The sequence below is a fragment of the Oratosquilla oratoria genome, chromosome 3 (genome assembly GCF_046742065.1).
Source record: "Oratosquilla oratoria isolate Oo_2021 chromosome 3, ASM4674206v1, whole genome shotgun sequence".
NCBI lineage: Eukaryota > Metazoa > Arthropoda > Malacostraca > Stomatopoda > Squillidae > Oratosquilla > Oratosquilla oratoria.
In genome coordinates, this window is record NC_134779.1 from 80,736,389 (window position 1) to 80,757,948 (window position 21,560).

General features: G+C 38.9%; 1 protein-coding gene across 7 annotated transcripts in view; it reads left to right on the forward strand.

The window, feature by feature from the left end:
• LOC143024158 (putative bifunctional dTTP/UTP pyrophosphatase/methyltransferase protein) overlaps positions 1 to 21,560 on the forward strand; it is a 149,736-nt gene that overhangs the window by 75,545 nt on the left and 52,631 nt on the right. For 2 of the 7 annotated variants that reach the window (XM_076182955.1, XM_076182953.1), the window contains exon 2: positions 9,356 to 9,457. In XM_076182955.1, coding sequence (XP_076039070.1) covers positions 9,368 to 9,457 — 90 coding nt within the window. In that variant the 5' untranslated portion in view covers positions 9,356 to 9,367. Of the gene's footprint in view, positions 1 to 436; positions 647 to 4,030; positions 5,900 to 9,355; positions 9,458 to 21,560 lie in introns of those variants that run through there. The other 5 variants (XM_076182957.1, XM_076182951.1, XM_076182950.1 and 2 more) reach the window with 5 other exon arrangements.

The window sequence follows — 21,560 nt, forward strand, 5'->3', positions numbered from 1 at the left end:
GATGGTTTGGTTACGTGGAAACAATGAGTGTCGAGGCCCATGCTGTAGGCGTGAGGCAGGGGAGTCCTTCGTCCACAAGGAGCTAAGATATCTTTAAAGGGAGTACAAATGGATGTAGGGTGTGTGTGGGATGGGTGGTCTGCATAAGGGGAGACCGGTTGTATTTTGTATACTTGAGATCACCCTGGAAATGGAGAACCTGGACGAGTATTATCGATGCCCAGGGTGCTTTATATAAAAGAGTAAGAAAGCGGCGGAATATTGTATGGGTAGTATACCGTACTGTATATATGCTGTTTATGGAGAGGATGCTGTTACGGAACATACTGGATGTGCTAGAAGTGGTGTTCAGTATTTCGATTGTGATTTTTTTTTTCGATTAGATGAACCTCGTTATACAAGAAGGATGATCGCAGGTATTCTTCAAATATCTAAATCGAATGCTGAAAATCATTTGCTTCATCTTGGTCACGTCAGCAAGTTTGATGTTCGGGTCCCAGCTCAATTGAATAAGCTATGCCTCGCCTCGTCCCATGATCTATCTGCGATTCGTGGCAGAACGATGCAGAGAAGCGCATAGACGCAAACAATTCAAGGCGAGTGGTAAACTACAAACCTCGAACAAGACGCTAACCGAAGTAGGGTTGTAAGGGTGTATTACAAGTTGATATCTGTGTAGCTTGTTAGTTTCTGTACATAATTTGACGATTGTATTTGGATCATATGAAGAATCTTTCCCAGACCTTTCTGGAATGGGGGAATTCTTCCTAACAAAGTTGAGGTCGAAATTTCACTGGGTTTGAGGACCACAGAAAGCGGCAAAAACCTCACCTGAAGTGGTGTTTGAGTGTGATACTTGTAGTAATAACATGAATCGGAAATATGCTAATGCTAAAGATGGCTATGTCTGGAAGTGCCGAACGAAAGATTGTTAAATACAAATTTACAGTAGCCAAAAGGACTGGGTAATTTTTTGTCAACTCCAACTTGTCACTTCAGATCTGGGTCTATGTAATGTATTTGTGGAGTGAACGCAATGATAAATAACCTAACCTAACGTGGCTATGTTAAGTCAAATTAGGTGTATTTAAGTTGGGGGGGAATTCTTCACTTAGAAACAGTTGGTGAATAACCTAACCAAAATTAATATGTCCTAACCCAATATGGTTAGGTTGCGTTAGGGGGAATTCTTCATATGGGAACAGTGTTTGTGTGTAGGGGGGAGGGGACATAGTTCATTCACCCAGTTACATGTTAGGGTAGGGGTTAGGTTGTTCAACCTGGAATTGCAATGGTATGGATGACATCAGTGATTATATTTTCATTACAATAATTGATGATGGTTAATGTTTTCACATTGATTTTCAAAAATTTTATGCACAATGCACATGTCATTTTAAATAATCCTGTGCAATGCCTTGAATCTAAATAGTGAAGAAGGGAACAGTATATCCTTTGCTTTTAATCCATAGTTTTACTTTTTTTTATTTCAGCATCCTCAACACAGGCTTAGGCACCCATATGCATGTCATATTGTTGCAACTATTACACTACAATACATCATACTTTGTTGTTACTTAACTTAAAAACTGTCTGCCATGGCACATCAGTATTTCTATAACAAAAAGATACTATTCTTACATGTATACCCATTACCTGAAGGAAATAACACAATGAATATTCGCTATCTCATGATGACAATGAGATATTGTCAGTGAGAATAGAGGATTTGGTCAACTTTAGACAATAATAAATAATTATAATAGTAATAATTATAATGATAGTAATTATGATGAGTAATTAAAATAATAATGATAATATAATAATAGAATGATAATAGTAGTAAGAATAATGGTAATGATAATATCCCTCATTAGCATAGCATGAAAATGAATTAACTTGTTCTTGACAATTAAATCTGTTTAATACCCTAAAGTAAGGTATCAGTGTCTCCAATAATATATAGAATTTAAGAGGATAAAAAAATGTATTTGCTCACAAACACAAAACACAGATTTGGTAAACATTTGGCAATGATAATAATGTGCCTCAATACTGTAGGGATGAAAATAGATTAAGTATTTCTTAATTAATAATTTTGTTTAGTACCAAAAAGTAAGGCATGTGTCTTCAATAATAAAGGAGATGAAGGGGAAAAAAGGAAAAACAAGTATGTGCTCTCAAACACAAAATATCTTAGTGTTGAAGTATCATCCTATATATATTTACTTTTATTCTGTCATTATTATTTGTGGGTGTTTTTGTGTATTTATGTAATTTTAGTATACAGGAAAGGAGCAACAGTTCTTGGATCCCAACTCCTTTTCATTAATTTTTTAACATAACTAAATTCAAATTCATGTACTGTTCCAACTTAATCTATATCTTTGATTTCCAATTATCATATTTAGATTTTAACTCATGTATTGTTTGAGCTTGCGTTATATCACCTAAGCTATTCCGCATATTTTACATCTATATGGAAAACTATTTCTTCACATCCTTTCAACATGTGGTCTTTTTTAATTTACTTCCATGACCTCTTAAACCCCTCCCATCTTTAATCAGATATCTTTTATCAATGCAATTCATCTCCCTTAGTGACCTGAATATGTAATCATGTCACCTTTTTCTCTTTGATCCTTCAAAGTTGCTAGACCCAGTACTTTTAGTCTTTCTTCATATGGTTTATCTACCAGGCTGGGAACAAGTTTGGTTGCTTCCCTTTGTGTTCTCTCAGTCTTGTTTATATCCTTCACTCTGTGTGGGGACCATACTACTGATGCATATTCAAGTCTTGGATGTATCAGGGTTTTGATGATTTCTTTTCATCATCTTTTCAAACATATGTAATGGAGCTCCACTTTAATCTTCTGCAGTAGTCCATATGTCTCTCCCACAATCCTGCTGATATGTCTGTCAGGTGACAGATTGTCTTTTATCAAGACTCCCAAGTCTTTCTCCTCTTTTGTTTTTGTAATAGGTTCACTTCCCAAGGAATAGTTTAAGGATTGCCTTTTGCTATTTACTATCTAGATCTTTTTACAATATTCTACCATCCTCATTTTTCACTCTTCTCATGGTTTTTGCATCATCTTCAAACATGTTGGCATAGCTTGTTGTTCCTTCCATCATGTCACTAACCAGGCCCGTTTCTAGCTATAGGCAGACTAGGGCCCCCAAGCAACCAGGGGCCTCAAGCAACCAGGGGTCCCTGGGGTAGCTTGGAAACATTTTAATTCCCAGGCCCTGATAAAAAGTTGAAATTTCTATTTGAAATTCGTGGTTCAGTTGAATTGGGTTAGCTGAAACTACACAAGTTGAACACAGTTAATCATACAGCCAAGGTTCAGCTATATGATAAGTTAGGCCCATCATTCCTGTTAATGAAAGGATTAAACAGAACAAACACACAGTATTGGCATCAAAAAGAAGTTATCCCAGTGGTGCAGAAAAATGAAAAAAAAAAAAAAAAAAACTTATGAAGAAAAACGATCCAAGGATAAAGGTAAGTCATTTATTTGATAATATAAAGAATTATTTTAAACATTTGCTTTTTATTTGGTTTCTGAATATTAGGAATGATGATGATTATTTTAGACTTTTGTGGCAATGGATCATTTAGGTTAGTTTTATTACTTTAACTAGTGTAACGTATTTACTAATACAGAAAACTTTTAAAAGTGACAACTTTGTGACTGGTTCAAGCTTTAAAGAGAAACTGTACATCAATTTTTTTTTTTAACAGAACAAATTAATTACAATTTTCTGTATAACTGCACTCTGCAACATCACTGTAATGATCAAATAGGAATATGAGCTTATGATCTATTTTTGCTTGATAGCTTAATGAACTTTGTCTTTGCAGGAGCAATTCCAAGATATTTTGGAGCTTCAGACATTGAGCCAGAGGGATCCCCTGAACTTCCTGACCAGGAAGCTCCAGGGCCATCACTTTTTTTAGGGTCTCTTTCTGCCCAGGAAGCTCTAGGACCATCACATTCCTCAGGAAGTATCATCTGCACATTTACATGTTCAGCTGCCCGTTTTTTCTGAGCCAATAGATCCAGCTGACTGGCTACCAGTTCTGTCCAATTTATTCAGGACTGATGCAGTAGGCAGAGGGTCATTTCAGATTAGTTCTGATTTCACATTCCCCAAAAAAGAAGACGGCAGAAGTTTTCATTATCATTATTTTCACAGAACATTGGTTAATGGGGAAAAGATAAAGTGGACTTTATTTATCTACTCTGAAACAAAAAATGCCCTCTACTGCTTTTGTTGTAAATTATTTTCAACATAGGAACACAAATTAGTGACTGAAGGACTGACAGACTGGAAAAACTTGGGTACACTTTTGAAAAGTCATGAAAGCAGTCCAGAACTCATGTCATACATGGTGACCTGGAAAGATTTACAGCTCCATTTGCAAACAGGAAAGACACTATTGGAGGCTGAAAAGAGGTGCTGGATAGATGTCCTGACTTGCTTAATCTCCATCATCCAATCTCTAGCTGAGAGAAATCTTGCATTTAGAGGTTTATCAAACATGTTACACCAGCAAAATAATGGGAATTTTTTAAAAGAGGTAGAGATGCTTGCTAAATTTGATCCTGTCATGAAGGAGCACATTTAGCATGCTGAGAGTGGCCAATTCAGTCTTTCCAGCTATCTTGGAAATATCATCCAAAATGAACTTATTGCCTCAATGAGTGGGAAAATATTGGACACAGTGGTGACAGATTAAACAGTCCAAATATTATTCAGTCATTTTGGACTGTACTCCCAATGTAAGCCACCAAGAACAGATGTCAGTCATCATAAGGACTGTCAAAATGGACAAAGCACCAGAAATCAAAGAACATTTTATGGGATTTCTTGTAGCTTCTGAAACAACAGGTCTTGGTTTGTCATCATTGATTTTGAAGAAACTGATGGAGCTGAATATTCCCTTTGATGATTGCAGAGGGCAATCAAATAATAATGGTGCCAACATGAGGGGAAGGAACAAAGGAGTTCAAGCCACACTTCTTGAGAAGAACCCTTGTGCATTTTATGTTCCATGTGGGGCACATTCCCTAAACTTGGTGGTGTCTGATGCAGCAACAGCTTCAACAGATGCCACTAGCTATTTCAGGTCATAGCAATTTCTCATTTGCACAGTCATATAGTATGACATTCTACACCATGTGAACCATGTCAGCAAGCTCCTACAGTCTCCCAAAATGCAGTGTGATGTGGCAGTTAACCTTCTCACTAAAGCAAAAACATCTCTGACCAACTACAGAAGAACTGGGATTGCTTCAGCTCAGGCCTCTCTAAAGACGTGTGAGGAAATGAATGTAGAGGCTGTACTCAAAGAGAAAAGATTAAGACCACACAAAAAACCATTTTACTGATGTAGCCCCAGATGAGCCCATTGCAGATGCCATGAAGAGACTAGAAGCAACATTCTTTAATGTTGTTGACACAGCCATTCAGTCCTTAACTGATGGGTTTGAAACACTGGGTGAAGTGAGAGACAGATTTGGAGTGCTGCTCAATTTCCCAAAACTGGATGATCAGGCATTGAGCAACCAGTGTGACCTTTCCATGACATTAAGCACTGGAAATGTAAGTGACATTGATGGAAAGGAACTGGCTGTGGAAGTCAAAAACTTGCCAAGCTTACCCTCAGATGACATGACTGCTCTTGAGCTACTCACCTTTATCCACAAAAAATATTTGGAAGAACTGTATCCCAATCTGTGGGTTGCCCTGCGAAGCTTGCACTCTCCCTTTGACTGTGGCCTCAGCAGAGAGGAGCTTCTCGAAGCTGAAGCTCATCAAGACCTATCCAAGGTCTTCCATGGGACTGGATCAACCCACTGGTCTTGCAATGATCAGCATCAACCATGAGGTGGGCAAGCAGGTGTTGTATGAGGACACCATTGATGACTTTGCGAGTAAAAAAGCCAAGAAGCAGACATTTTGAGGACAATACAATGTTACTGTGGATAATGTGAATTATTAGTTGCTTTTCTGGTGTGTGACTGTGATGTTGATTAAACATTATTTTAAGTGTTTTTTTTTTTTTATTATCTTTGCACTTTGAAATAGATGTGAAATAGATAAATGTGAAGCGTAATAGTTTCTTGCATCTTAGTAGACCATCTAAAGGAATTGCTTCACCACAGTTTGACAAACCCCTTGGGGATAAATGAAGTACCTATGTACCTACCTATCTAGGGCCCTCCAAACAGCATCTTGGCTAGGGCCCCCACAAAGCTAGAAATGGCTTTGTCACTAACATAGACAGGAAATATTGGTGCAAGCACTGAACCTTGTGGAACTCGGCTCGTTACTGCTCTCCAGCTTGACATCCTTTACTACTGTCCTCATGTATCTTTCCTTCAAAAAGTCTTTAATCCATTCCAGTAGTTTGCCTCTCAGTCTTCCAACATGTTCCAATTTTCACATAAGCTGACTGTGAGGTACTTTATCAGATGCCATCTCTAGGTGGAGGTGGAAGGAGTGAACATGAGGGGGCATCCCAGGATGATATAGATGGATGTGGTAAAAGGGGCATTGGGAAAGAGGGGAATGTCAGTTGAGGAAGGACAGGAGAGGACAGAAGATGGTGATGAATGGAGAATGGTTGTGGATGGATGATGCATGAGGTTAAATGGGTGGGGGATGGGGGAGTATGTGTAATAAATAAATTGACACTGCCCAAAGGGATTTCTCCCCATCTTTTCTGTATGAGGGGACAGAGGGGGGGGAGTTCCCAATTTAATAAAACGGCCTTGCGGTGGATGTGCTGTGTCTTGCGACACTGCTTCTGATCCAGGACAGTGGGTGAGATACAGGGATGACCCATCATCCAGGAGGTGCCAAGATAAGAGAGTGGAGTATGTTAGGGATGGAATGGGTGGGAGTGATTTTTATGCCTATATATTTTGGCAACCTCCCTTATAAAGGAGAAAAAGCTTTTGGTATATGTATATATTTATCTATAGGTCCAGGTACATGCAGTCCACCCAGCCCTTTCTCTCATGCAGCACATCAATCACTCTTGAGTAAAAGCTTTTAGATCTGAGGCCAAACTGACTGTCAGGATGTTCATCTTTTCAAGATATTTGATCCATTGATCTTTCACAATCCTTTCACATAATTTCACTATTGTGCTGATTAGTGATACTGACCTATAATTTAGTGGTGTTTCCTCATTTCCACCTTTGTGAATTGGCACCACATTTGCCCTTTCCCAATCAAGTGCCACAATGCCTTCTTTAAATGAATATGTAATAAGACTGGATCTTGTCCACTAGTTGTTCCCCACATTCTTTGAGTATCCAGTTTGAGATCACTTCAGGTCCTGAAGCTTTTGTCACATCCACTGATCCCAGGAGATTAAGCATTTCCTTCACTTTTACAATTATATCTGCTAAACCTGTGTATTGTGTGTATGTGTAAAAATTAAATTATTTTTATTGCTATCCAAAATGTTTCATTGTAAATGAAGGAAAGCAAAACAGATTGCACTGTCTTTTCTAAAGTATTTATTTATTCATGTGTACAACTACTGCAAGTAGCTTCCTTGCAGTAAATTCCACACTACAAAGCCCTCTGTAAGGGGCACCGTCCTAGCCTTTCGATGGGAGGAGTTTGTGATATTAAACCATATCATCATCACAACTACTGGCAGAGTTGCACCTTATGAATAGCATCCTGATATTGCAATATGTTAGGTATCTTCTCATATATTGCACATAACAGAAGCCTTTTCAAATATCTCTAAAAGGGGTGTTAGTACCATGAGGTTAAGAAATTCGAGCATGCCATGATGTCTCTTATAATTTTTGTGGCTATTACAAGGTGATTTTTTTTAAGTTGAAGGAAACCACCTGTCATTTAAAGGTCAACTGAGAAGGTTTTGTATTTCTGTATATTTTGTTATTTCATGTATGAAAATATAACTTAGAAGAAGTTAGATATGGTTTAAGATATGGTTTAACGTCACACACTCCCCCCCCCTATCGGGAGGCTAGGACAGTGCCCCTTACAGAGGGCTTTGTAGCGTGGAATTTAATGAGCCATGCCCTTGGTTCAACTTCGCCGGTGACAGGATTCGAACTGCCCTTACCTCGACCTTCACCGCAAGTACCAACGCCCTAACCCACTCAGCCAGTGAGCTTTAGAAGAAGTTAAAACACTAAAATGCATGTTTCTAGCATTTTATAGTCTTGAATTTATACAGAAAGTATGATCTTAAAAAGTGCCTCATAGCAGACGAGCTTTTCAGTGTCGTAGCTACATTTTCCACCATTAAGGCTTTGATGATTTAATAGCTGTTGTTTACATTCTTTGGTATAAGACATAACCCGTTGTACCTCTCCATTTTTCCAGTTTTCTGCTTTTTACATGAATTTTCATTGAAATGAAGGGCAGCAAGGAGTAGTCTGAAAGTGGAAAATTAATAATGATAATTTTCAACCACCATGCATGCATTTTACCATTCTCAATATGAGTTCAACCCTTTGTGCCTGAATTACCATAGTGAAATTATATCAAGATATGTTTGAAGTTATATATATACTTGCCCCCCTTTCATTGGTTCATAAAAAAGTTCTGGGACTTGGGAGCAAAGAAGCACACAACCTTGTGATACAATTCCAGTGCTGATGTATGTTGACAAGGCGAGAGCTGACTGATATTCTTGAGAAGTGTTTTTTTGTATAGTAACTTGCATCACAATGTAAACAACACAAGTGATATCACAGCCAATAGAGCCTTACAAGAACAGCCAAAGATTGGCGAACGAAAAGTTTGTCTGCTACCCTTATTTTGATGGGTGGGGGATGGGGGGTGAGGGAGTATGTATGAGAAATAAATTGACGCAGCCTGAAGGGATTTCTCTCTGTCTTCTACTTTTCTGCATGAGGGGACAGAGAGTGGGGTTCACCGAATTAATGAAGCGACCTTGCTATGGATGTGCTGTGTCTTGTGACACTGCTTCTGACCCAGGGCAGTGGGTGAGATGCAGGGATGACCCGTCATCCAGGAGGTGCCAAGATAAGAGGGAGGGAAGAGAGTAGAGGGGAGTGGAGTATGTAGGGGATGGAATGGGTGGGAGTGGTTTTTATGCCTTGTCTTTTGGCTACCTCCTGTGTAAGGGGGAAAAAGCCTTTGGTATATGTATGTATGTATTCTTGCATTATTTGATCAAAAAGTGACTAAGCCATACATCTAATAAATATTCACCACCTCTTTAAAACCTTCTCATTTGACTTTTAAGGGCTAATATCCTACTTTGATTATATCAACCTTGTGTTATATAAAGAAGTGAATTCAGTTTTGTTTTTACTGTTTACAGGCACCAACAAACATGATCATCCAGCACTTGACAAAACTCAGGAGCATGGATATTGTATTGGCCAGTGGGTCTCCAAGACGAAAAGAAATCCTCCAGACAGCTGTGAGTATTTACCTAGTTGTATTATATGGGAAGGGAGCTATGCTCGTAGTGACCCATCTTTGTATCTTTCAGCATCTAGTTTGTTCTTAAATTCTTGTATGGTTTTTGCACACACTGTTACCTTGTCCAATTTGTTCCAGAAATCCACTACTCTGTGTGGGAAACTATTCTTTTTCAGATCTCTTCTATAACTATCCTTTTTGAGTTTCTTTTCATGCCCTCTTGTTTTTCTTTTATTCCACTTTAATAAATCTTCTCTCTCAAGGACTTCCATGCCTTTTTTTATTTTGTAAATGGCCAATAGATCTCCTCTTTATCTTCTTTGTTCCAGGATTGGTAGTACCAGTTTGGACAATCTTTGTTTGTATGTCAATTTTGAAAGTGTTGGTGCCATCTTTGTCATTGCTCTTTGCATTCTTTCTATTTTCCTTATATTCTTTTTTGTGTTGGGTGTCCATAGTGTCACAGCATACTAATCTTGGTCTTATCAGTGTGACTAATATTTTCTTTACCATTACTTCATCCAAGTAGTTAAAGGCCACCTTTATTAATCTTAGTAAATTATAGGTTTCTCTAACTATTTTGTTGATATGCTTGTCTGGTGACATGTCTTTGTTAATAAATACTTGTAGGTCATTTTCTGAGCTAACTTTTTTAACTTTCTTTGTACCAATTTTATATTGCCCTGATTATTTTAACTTTTTTTCCAAACTCCATTATACTATATTTCTTGATGTTGAAGTTCACTTCCCGCTTTTGGCTCCATTCCCAGACTTTGTCCAGGTCTCTCTGTAGTGATTCAGTCTTTTTCATCATCTGCAAAGAAGTTCATATAACATTCTACACCTTCATCCATGTTATTTATATATAAGACAAACATTAACAGAGCCAATACAGAACCTTGTGGGACTCCATTTATCATTTCTTCCCAGGTTGAGTTTTGGTCTCTAACTACCACCCTCATTTTTCTCCTGTTCAAGAAATCTTCCATCCATTTCAATAATTTTCCTTGTACACCTCCTATTATTTTGAGTTTTCTTAGCTCTTTGTGTGGTACTTTATCAAATGCCTTTTGAACATACATATACCAAAGGCTTTTTCCCCCTTACATGGGGGGGTAGCCAAAAAGAAAAGGGCATAGAAATCACTCCTACTTAATTAATTTTCCATATATTCCACTCCCCTCCACCCTCCTCCCTCCCTCCTATCTTGGCACCTCCCGGATGACGGGTCATCCCTGCATCCTGTCCACTGCCCTGGGTCAGAAGCAGTGTCGCAAGACACAGCAAGGCCACTTCATAAATTCGGCGACCCCCCCCCCTCTCCGTCCCCTCATGCAGGAAAGGAGAAGACGGGGAGAAATCCCCTCTGGCTGCGTCAAATTTTTTCTCATACATATTTCCTCACCCCCCATCCCCCACCCACTCCTCATGCATCACAGCCTCATCTATACACAACCCTTCTCCATTCACCCCTATATTCTGTCCTCTCCCATCCTTCCTCTACAGACATTCTTCTCTTTTGTAAAGCCCCTTTCACCCCATCCATCCATCTCATCCTAGGACGCCCCCTCATATTCACTCCCTCCACCTCCGCCTTCCACACTTCTTTTACTAATCTTTCTTCACTCATTCTTTCCATGTGTCCAAACCATCCTAATACTCTTTCATCAACCCTATCTCCCAACTCCCTTTCCAACCCTGTTCTCCTCCTCACCTCCTCATTTCTCACTCTATCTAGCCTAGTAACCCCTATCATACTTCTCAGACATTTAATCTCAAACACATTCAAACTCCTTCTCTCTTCCTCTCTCATGCTCCATATTTCTGCCCCATACATTGCTGTTGGCACAATCACTCCTTCATATAACCTCTTAGCATCCATTCCCAGATGTCTATTTCTCATTACACTTTTTAATCCACCAAGGCATTTACTCGCTTCTCTCAATCTACATTCTACCTCCACCCCCACTCCTCCCTTTCCTGTCACATTCGCACCCAAGTGTCTGAAACTATCCACATCCTCCAGTTTCTCACCCTTAATGCTCACTTCCAGCCTACTGTCACTCTCTCCCCTTGTACATCTCATCACCTTACTTTTGCCCACATTTATCTTCAGCTTCCTTCTTTCACACACCTTCTCAAACTCTGTCACTAACTTCCTCAATCCCTCTGATCCTGCTACAAGCGCAGTGTCGTCAGCAAACAACAGCTGGCTCACCTCCCACTTTTCTCCATTTTCTTTAATCATCTCCAACCCCTGACCCACTACCCTTGCATTCACCTCTTGCACCACCCCATCCATGTAAAGATTGAACAGCCAGGGCGACATAACACACCCCTGACGAAGTCCCACCTTTACCTCAAACCATTCACTCTCTCCATTTCTAATCCTAATGCAAGCTCTACTACTCTCATAAAAACTCTTGACTGCTCTTAACAGCTTTCCTCCTATCCCATATATCTGCAGTACCTCCCACAGTGCCTTCCTGTCTACCCTGTCGTAAGCCTTTTCCAGATCCATAAAAGCCCAAAAAACATCCTTACCTTTTCCTATAGCTTTCTCACATATCTGTCTTACCACAAAAATCTGATCTACACATCTCCTACCTATCCTAAAACCACACTGTTCCTCACCAATTACTCTACTCCCTCTGTTCCTCTCGTAATCCTTTCAATCAAGACCCTCCCATGAGCCTTCCCAACTACACTCAACAAGCTGATCCCTCTGTAACTACTACACTCACACTTGTCCCCCTTTCCTTTGTAAAGCGGAACTATACAGGCACTCCTCCAGTCCTCTGGCACTCTACCCTCTCTTAACCACTTCCATATGGTGACGCCTACGTAGGCGTCATGAGGAGCAAGTGGGTACGTGATGATGCCGACGTCGGCGTCTTGATTATATTTATTGTAGTCATACCTACGTAACCTCCATTCTCTCTAAACTGGCTTCATCATATTTTCTATGGTTATCAAAATTCACGGGTGAAAGAGAACGAACGATTGAGCACTGACTTTATTTTTTATAATGTGATTTTTATGACGCAACATCGCACGTCGGGCAGCTAATGCTGCCAGACGTGCGATGTGCCCCGGAGTGAAGAGGTTAAACAAACATTAGATAACCCCACCAGCCAGTCCACCATAACCGTACTTCCTTTCTTCAGACATTCTGCATGGCATCCATCCAACCCAGGTGCCTTACCTGCTCTCATCTGCTCTCCTGCTCTCCTTGCCTTTTGTAAATCTAGGAAAGTTCAATCAGCCCATCCATCCCTTTCTTGCATTATTTCTATTACATACATACATACATACATATACCAAGGCTTTTTCCCCCTTACAAGGGAGGTAGCCAAAAAGGGAAAGGCATAAAAACACTCCCACCCATTTCATCCCTAAATACACTCCACACCCCTCCCACCCTTCCTCTCATCTGAGCACCTCCTGGATGACGGGTCATCCCTGCACCCTGCCCACCGCCCTGGGTCAGAAGCAGTGTCGCAAGACACAGTACATCCACAGCAAGGCCGCTTCATTTAATCGGCGACCCCCCCTCTCCGTCCCCCTTTGCATATAAGGAGAGGACGGGGAGAAATCCCTTCGGGCTGCGTCAAAATTTACTCACACATACTACCCCACCCCCCACCCCCCCGCCCATTCCTCCTCATGCAGTCACAACATCATCCATATACAACCATTCTCCACTCACCTCTGTCTTCCGTCCTCTCCCTTCCTTCCTCAACAGACATTCCCCTCTTCCCCAAAGCCCCCTTCACCCCATCCATCCACCTCATCCTAGGACGTCCCCTCATGTTCACTCCCTCCACATCTGCCTTCCATACCTCTTTTACTAGTCTTTCTTCACTCATTCTTTCCATGTGTCCAAACCATCCTAATATTCTTTCATCAACCCTCTCTCCCAAATCCTTTTTCACCCCTGTTCTCCTCCTCACCTCCTCATTTCTCACTCTATCTAGCCTAGTAACCCCCACCATACTTCTCAGACACCTCATCTCAAACACATTCAAACTCCTTCTCTCTTCTTCTCTTATGTTCCATGTTTCTGCCCCATACAGTGCTGTTGGCACAATCACTCCTTCATACAGTCTCCTCTTCGCATCCATTCCCAAATGTCTATTTCTCATTACACTCTTTAAACCACCAAGGCATTTACTCGCTTCTCTCAATCTACATTCTACCTCCACCTTCACTCCACCTTTTCCTGCTACACTTGCACCCAAGTATCTAAAACTATCCACTTCCTCCAGTCGCTCTCCCTTAATGTTCACTTCCAGTCTACTGCCCCTTTCACCCCTTGTACATCTCATCACCTTACTTTACCCACATTTATCTTTAGCTTTCTTCTATCACATACTCTCCCAAACTCTGCCACCAGCTTCCTCAATCCCTCCTCTGACCCTGCCACAAGCGCAGTGTCGTCCGCAAACAACAGCTGGCTCACCTCCCACCTTTCTCCATTTTCTTTAACCATCTCCAATCCCTGACTCACTACCCTAGCATTCACCTCTCGCACCACCCCATCCATGTATAAGTTGAACAGCCAGGGCGACATAACGCATCCTTGACGAAGTCCCACCTTTACTTCAAACCACTCACTCTCTCCATTTCCAATCCTAACACATGCTCTACTACTCACATAAAAACTCTTGACAGCTCCCAAAAGCTTTCCTCCTATCCCATAAATCTGCATAACCTCCCACAGTGCCTTTCTGTCTACCCTATCATAAGCCTTTTCCAGATCCATAAAAGCCCAAAAAACATCCTTCCCCTTTCCTATAGCTTTCTCACATATCTGTCTTACCACAAAGATCTGATCTACACAACCTCTACCCGTCCTAAATCCACACTGTTCCTCACCAATTACTCCTTCTGTTCCTCTCCTAATCCTCTCAATTAAGATTCTCCCATAAGCCTTCCCTACTACACTCAACAGGCTAATCCCTCTGAAATTACTACATTCACACTTGTCCCCTTTTCCCTTGTAAAGAGGAACTATACAGGCACTACTCCAGTCCTCCGGTACTCTACCCTCTCTCCAGCAAACATTAAATAATCTCACCAACCAGTCCACCATCACTGAACCTCCCTTTTTCAGACATTCTGCATGACATCCATCCAGACCAGGTGCCTTACCTGCTTTCATCATCTTTACAACTGCCTTCACCTCATCCTTCCTTATTTCTCCTCCATTCTCCTCACTCATCACTCTCATTTTCTTCGTATTTCCCACTGCAGCTATCTTTCCTTCCCTATCCTCCTTCACATTCAGCAACTCCCTAAAATATTCTGCCCATCTTCCCCTCACTGCCATCTCTTCCATTATCAACTCTCCATCTGTACCTTTTACCTTTTCTATTAGCCTCAAGTAAATAAAATCAAGTTAGTGGCACATGATCTTCCTTGTCTAAAGCCAAATTGTTTTGGATTTAGTATATTATTTTCTTCCAGATGTTTAACCTGTACAGCGTCGGAGCCAAAATGATTTTTTTTTTATTGCTTAAATCAACTCAAAAGAATGTAAAACCAACAAATCTTGCTTATTTTGATTCATTTTAGCTTAGAAGTGGAAAAACTGGGTCAAGTTTGTTGAGATATGCGTGCAAAAGTTTGGTAGAACATCTGTAGACTTTCGCTCCTCACATGGGTTGAACGAGGTTGTATTTTTCGAGGGAGCTTCATTAGAATTTCAGAGAGTGAAGGAATTTTACATTTATGATGTTTGAAATCGTACAGTCACTGATAATAGTCTGAAACTTATGAAAAATGTATCTATAAATAGTTTTTGTTGATTTTTTGGCAAATATTTCTCACTTTGTTATGTTGTAATTTTTTTTTTTCTTCTTTTTTTTTTTTAATGGGGATAGGTGATTGTGGTGTTTCTTTTGTTTTGGTAAATGTTTTAGTAAGCATCCATCACACCATTATTGCCCAGCCACATTTTGTATTACGCATTTATTACGAAAATTGGCAGTGTGAAATTGCCAGCTCTATATGTCTGAATACATACTAAATAGCACCTGCCTTACTGTTGAAGTACAACTTCACCTTCTTGTACTTTGTTTCATACACCAGAGTCACCTAAATTACGTCCTAAAGGCCAATTTTAAATCCCAAGCTACCCCCGAAAATTTGCTACCGGGGTTGCCAGTTTTGTCAAATATAAAAAAAATTTGGGTGTCTTTTATAGCCAATGGATACAGCTACTTGGTCATTACCACAGATTTGACCCTCGACGTAATGCCTATTTTTGGCGATTTTTTTAATTTGCGGCATACGACACATGCCACTGATGCTGTAGGGGTTAATCTATCCACTTTTGATAATTTTTTTGCATATTTTAGCTATTGTGCTTGTAAGGGAGAATGGTCTATAGTTTGTTGGGTCTTCCTTATCTCCCCCTTTATATATTGGTACAATATTTGCATTTTTCCAATCTTGTGATACCTTTCCTTCTTTGAGTGAGTAATCAATTATCTTATATATTTTGCCTGTTAGTTCATCTATACATTCTTTTAGTATCCAATTTGCAATTCCATCTGGACTGTGTGATTTTCTGACAGGGTTATTATTTGATCCCTTATTTCTTTCTATGTCACAATTATTTCTTTCATTGGGGGGATTTTTCTCTCTGTCCTTCATCCCAATTTTGTGTATATTTTCAATTGTGAATACAAATTTTAAATGTCCATAATTTCAGCCATTTCTATATCTTCTATATACTCATCATTCCCTTGATGCAGTTTCACTATTTCTGATTTATTTTTTAATTTACTATTTACATTTGGTCTTTACATTTGTTTATCATGTCTTTTACGTGGTTTCTTTTTTTTCCTGTGTATTTTTACATATTCATTTCCTAGTTTGATATATATTTGCCACTTATCCTTTTTTTTCCATCTTTTCCAAGCTTTGTCTCTTTTATCTTTAGCCTCACTACATTTTTTTTTATACCAGCTCTTAACCTTTTCACTCCGAGGTGTAAGGTGGGTGTGGCTAGTAGATTGTTGCAGTGTTGGGTCCAGCTGTGCTGCTTTTCTCCTCTTGTTTTTCCTTCTTCTTGTTTCTATTTCAGGCACTCACGGGACTTCTCTATATTCTACCGCTTCACTCTCTTGTTTCTTGTTAATTTTTCCATGATCACAGCAACAATACAGGGTGAGGAATCAAAATTGTTGTGTACGGTGAGAGCGCCAGGAGCGACATCACCTTACTTTGACCTTTTCAAGAGTACTGGTGCCCTGTCCACTGTCTTTGTGGGGTATGCTGGTGGGAGGAGTTGCCAAATATCTCCATAAACACAATTCTGTAGCAAAAAACGAAATAGCTATAGAAATGTTGATGCTATTTCAATATACAGAATGTTTTTTATGCAATGGGGTTGCCAGAGGTTGCCAATATTTTATCTGTTTTATGCTGTATAAAAAAAATAGAAATAAAATGCAGTTGTATAACTTTGAGTGTCGCCACTATCATAGAGATTCTTTTGAAATGTTTACCTAAAATTCGCTCATGTACCAGAATTTTTCGAATAATCGCTGGCGATGCTCCCTTAACCACTTCAGTACGGGACTTAAATCTCGCGGGCAGCAGCCAATGCCAGCCGTATGACGTGTCATAATAATAATCGCATCAGAAAATATATTCACCGCTTATATCGATCGTTCTCTCTTTCACCCGCGAATTTTGATAACCACAGAGAATGGGATTCAGGGCGCATTTGGGAGAATGTAAAAACACAGGGGCGACTACAATAAATATAATCAAGACGCCGATATGGCAGCGTCGCGAATCCACTTGCTCCTCATGACGCCTACGTGTGCGGCACCGTATGGAAGGGGTTAAGTCTAGTCTTGACAGTTCTTCATTGTTTCTATATCTGGTATTTTCCTTTACCATTGAGTCATTGTGTATTCAATGGTCATATCCAGTAGTATATTTCCCCAAAGGTCTTTACAAAGGAATACAAAGGTGGAGCATGCCGACAGGAGACCTTTTGGTCCATAACTTGGTCGGATGCGGAGAAAAACTATAATAATGATAAATAAATAAATATAAATAGATAGAATTATAATAATATAGATAATAATAAATCAAGTAAATAAATGCATAGGTATAGTTAAATAATGAACAAACAGGTAAATAGTAAATAATGATAAAGTGATAGATAACTAATAATAAATGAAAATCAAGCAAATAATAATAAACAGAATAATGATAGCAAACAAATAATATCAAATAAATGACAGTCATTACAGCATCTTGCTTTGATGTTTATCTAAACGAATCTTAAAACTTCGAACTGAACTACATTGCACTGCCTCTGCAGGAAGTCTATTCCATTCAGTAACCACACGGTTGGCCAAGCTGTTTCTACCCACTTCCAAATTAAATCTATTTCCCGACACTTTGAGACCATTATTATTTAGTGTGAAAATTTTGTCACTTTTGATGTTGTCAATTCCCTTTAGAACCTTAACCCCTTCCATACGGTGCCACACACGTAGGCGTCATGGGGAGCGAGTGTATTCACGAGGCTGCCATATCGGCGTCTTGATTATATTTATTGTAGTCGCCCCTCCATAATGACATTCTTTCTAATTCTTTTGTAATCGCATTTTCTATGGTTATCAAAATTCACGGGTGAAGAGAGAATGATCGATATAAGCGGTGACTATATTTTATGATGCGAGTATTATTACGACACGTCGTACGGCTGGCATTGGCTGCTGCCACCGAGATCTAAGTCCATGACGCCTACGTGTGCGGCACCGTATGGAAGGGGTTAAAAACCTGTATCAAATCACTTCTGAGTCTACGCTTTTTTAGGGGGGGGGGAGATTCATACGTTTTAGTCGATATTCGTATGATTTAGTTTTGATATTTGGAATCAGTTTTGTGGCTCACCGTTGTACTTTTTCCGATATGTCAATGTCTTCGCCACCTTTCACTGTCATCTCTTCCCAACATATTTCTTTAGAGTTAAAGTCACCCATAATTACTATGTTTTCTCCTTTTCTCAGGAATTCACTTAATACGTGCTTTGTGTCTTCTAACAATTTGGAATGATTACTCTCTGTCCAAGAATATGTTTTTGGGGGCACATATATTACTACAAATTTTCTACTTTTCATGTCACTGTTTTCAACTTTAATCATAATCAATTCCACATTATTTTTTCCTTCTGTTATCTATGTCACATTTAAGCCTTTCTTAGTCAAAAACATGACTCCACCCTGTTTCTCTTTTCTATTTTTCATCCAAAGGTTGTATAAACCTTGTCCCACAGTATTAGGTGGTAGTGGACTTTTTAATTTTGTCTCCACAATTCCCATTGAATTTGGTTTCTCTTCTGCCAGATAGTTGTTTAATTCATTTAGCCCTGAAATCATGTTGGTATACGTTAATTTTAATTCTTTACTTTCTCCTTTTTTGTTTATTTATTTTCTATTTATTTATTTTTTTATTTTTTTATATACCATTTTCTCAGCCTCCAGTCTAGTATACTAAAAAAGATTCATTCTTTTCAGTCTGTTTTTTTCTTTTTTTTTTTTTAATTAGTGTCTTTTCCCTCTTTTTCTTCATTGCTCATTTCTTTTTTAATCATACATTTTTGTAATTTTCACTTTTTGCCAACTTTGCTGTTTTTTATTTTACTTCTATCATTTGAGACCTTAGTAATATTTAGTGTTCTATTTTTTTCTTTAGAGTATTGTCCCATTCTATGTACTTTTTCTATTTCTTTTTCCATTGCTTGTCTCTCCTCTTGTATCTCTTTCAGAATTTCTTTTGCAGTTCCTTTCTCCTCTTTTTCTCTTAGGTATCTAGCTACATTATGTTTTTCTTTGATACCAGAAACTACTATGCACTTTTTTTTTTTTTTTTTATTCACTGAGTCCCTGACCCAATTCTCTTTCTCCTTAATTACTTTTTCTTTAACATTTTCTTCCACTTGTTGCTGTACTATTTCTTTAAAATTTATTTTTTGGTTTTGTTCAATTTTCCCTTGATTTTTTTATTTCTTGGAGATCTGTCTCTTTTATTGTTTTTCCAACTTTCTCAGTCACCAATTGTATTTGTTCTTTTACTTCTTTTTTCAAAGCCTCATTTTTATTTGTATCTTCATTTTTCATGCTTCCATTTTCAGCATTCAGTGTTTTCATCTGGTTCACCTCTCTGTACCTTGCCCTGTATTCAGCTTTCAGATCTATAATTTCATTTATCAATTGTGTAATCTGATTGTTTAGGGTATTTTTATACCTTGATCCTCTTTCCAATTCTAAACCTGTACCTAATATTTCACTTTCTTTTATAAACCCTGAAAAAACATTATTTTCAAACCTTTGAGTCAATTTTGGGGTTTCCATATTGCAAATCCTCTTAGGTATAACCCCCAATGGTGATTCCACCCTGCTTACATCCAGACGTCTCATCATTGGTTCTCTATATTTTTGTCTTTCTCCATTATTCTCTATTTTGTGTATTGACCACTAATGTGAAATTACTTTATATTATCATTTCCGTCACTTGATAAACACAGCTTCCTATCTCGAAATACAAATACAAAACTAGGTGTTTCCTTTGAACTTATAAAAAAGCACCACCTCAGTTTCTCTGTGTACACTGTACTCTGAATTGTAGTTTAATAGGAGTGTATTTACCTAGTTGTATTTTACGGGATGAGCTATGCTTGTAGTGACCCATTTTCGTATCTCTCCACATCCAGTTTATTCTTAAAATTGTGTATAGTTTTGGCACTCACTGTTTCTCCATTTAGTTTGTTCTGGACATCAATCACCCTATGTGGGAAGCTATTCTTTTTCAGGTCTCTTCTGTAACTGTCCTTCTTTAGTTTCTTTTCATGTCCTCTTGTTTCTCTTCTGTCCCACTTTAACAAGTTGTCTCTATTGAGAATTTCCATCCTTTTCATAATTCTGTAAATGATCAACAAATCACCTCTTTCTCTTCTCTGTTCCAGTGTTGACAGATGTAATTTCTCCAATCTTTGTTCGTATGTCATATTTGACAGTGTAGGTGCCATTTTTCTCGCTGCTCTCTGGATTCTTTCTAATTGTCTTATGTTCTTTGTGCTAGGTGCCCACAGTGTTGGAGCATATTCTAGTTTAGGTCTTATCAATGTAACCACTATTTTTTTAACCATCTCCTCATCTATGTAGTCGAAGGCCACTTTCATTGATCTTAATAAGTTAAAAGGCTCTCCAAATAATTTGTTGACAAGTTTATCAGGTATCCAGTCACTTGAGATGATTACTCTCAGGTCCCTTTCTGAATTGACTTTTTTGACTTCTTTGTTTCCAATTCTATATTGACCCGATACTCTATTTTTGCTTTTTCCAAATTCCATTATGCTACATTTCTTAATGTTGAAGTTCATCTCACATCTCTGACTCCATTCCCATATTTTGTCTAGGTCTTCTTGTAGCGATCTGCAATCTTCTTCTGTTCTTACTCTCTTGAGTAATTTGGCATCATCAGCAAAGAAATTCATGTAACAATTTACTCATCCATATCATTTATATATATGGCAAACATTAAAGGAGCCAATACAGAGCCTTGTGGGATGCCACTCTTCACATCTTCCCAGTTCAAATTTTTGTCTCTAAGTACCACTCTCATTTTTCTCCCAATTATGCAATCCTTCATCCATTTCAGTAGCCCACCCTGTACTCCTCCCATTATTTCAATTTTTCTTAGTAATTTTTTATGTGGTACTTTGTCAAATGCCTTCTGCAATCCAAGAAGGCACAATCTGTCCAGCCATCTCTTTTTTGTACTATTCAATTAATCTCGAGTAAAAGCAAATACATGAGGGGACGTCCTAGGATGAGGTGGATGGATGGGGTGAAGGGGGCTTTGGGGAAGAGGGGAATGTCTGTTGAGGAAGGACGGGAGAGAACAGAAGACAGGGGTGAATGGAGAATGGTTGTATATGTATGATGTTGTGATTGCAAGAGGTGGAATGGGCGTGGGGGTGGGGGGTGAGGTAGTATGTGTGAGCAAAATTTGACGCAGCCAGAATGGATTTTTCCCCGTCCTCTCCTTTTATGCAATGGGGGGTCGCT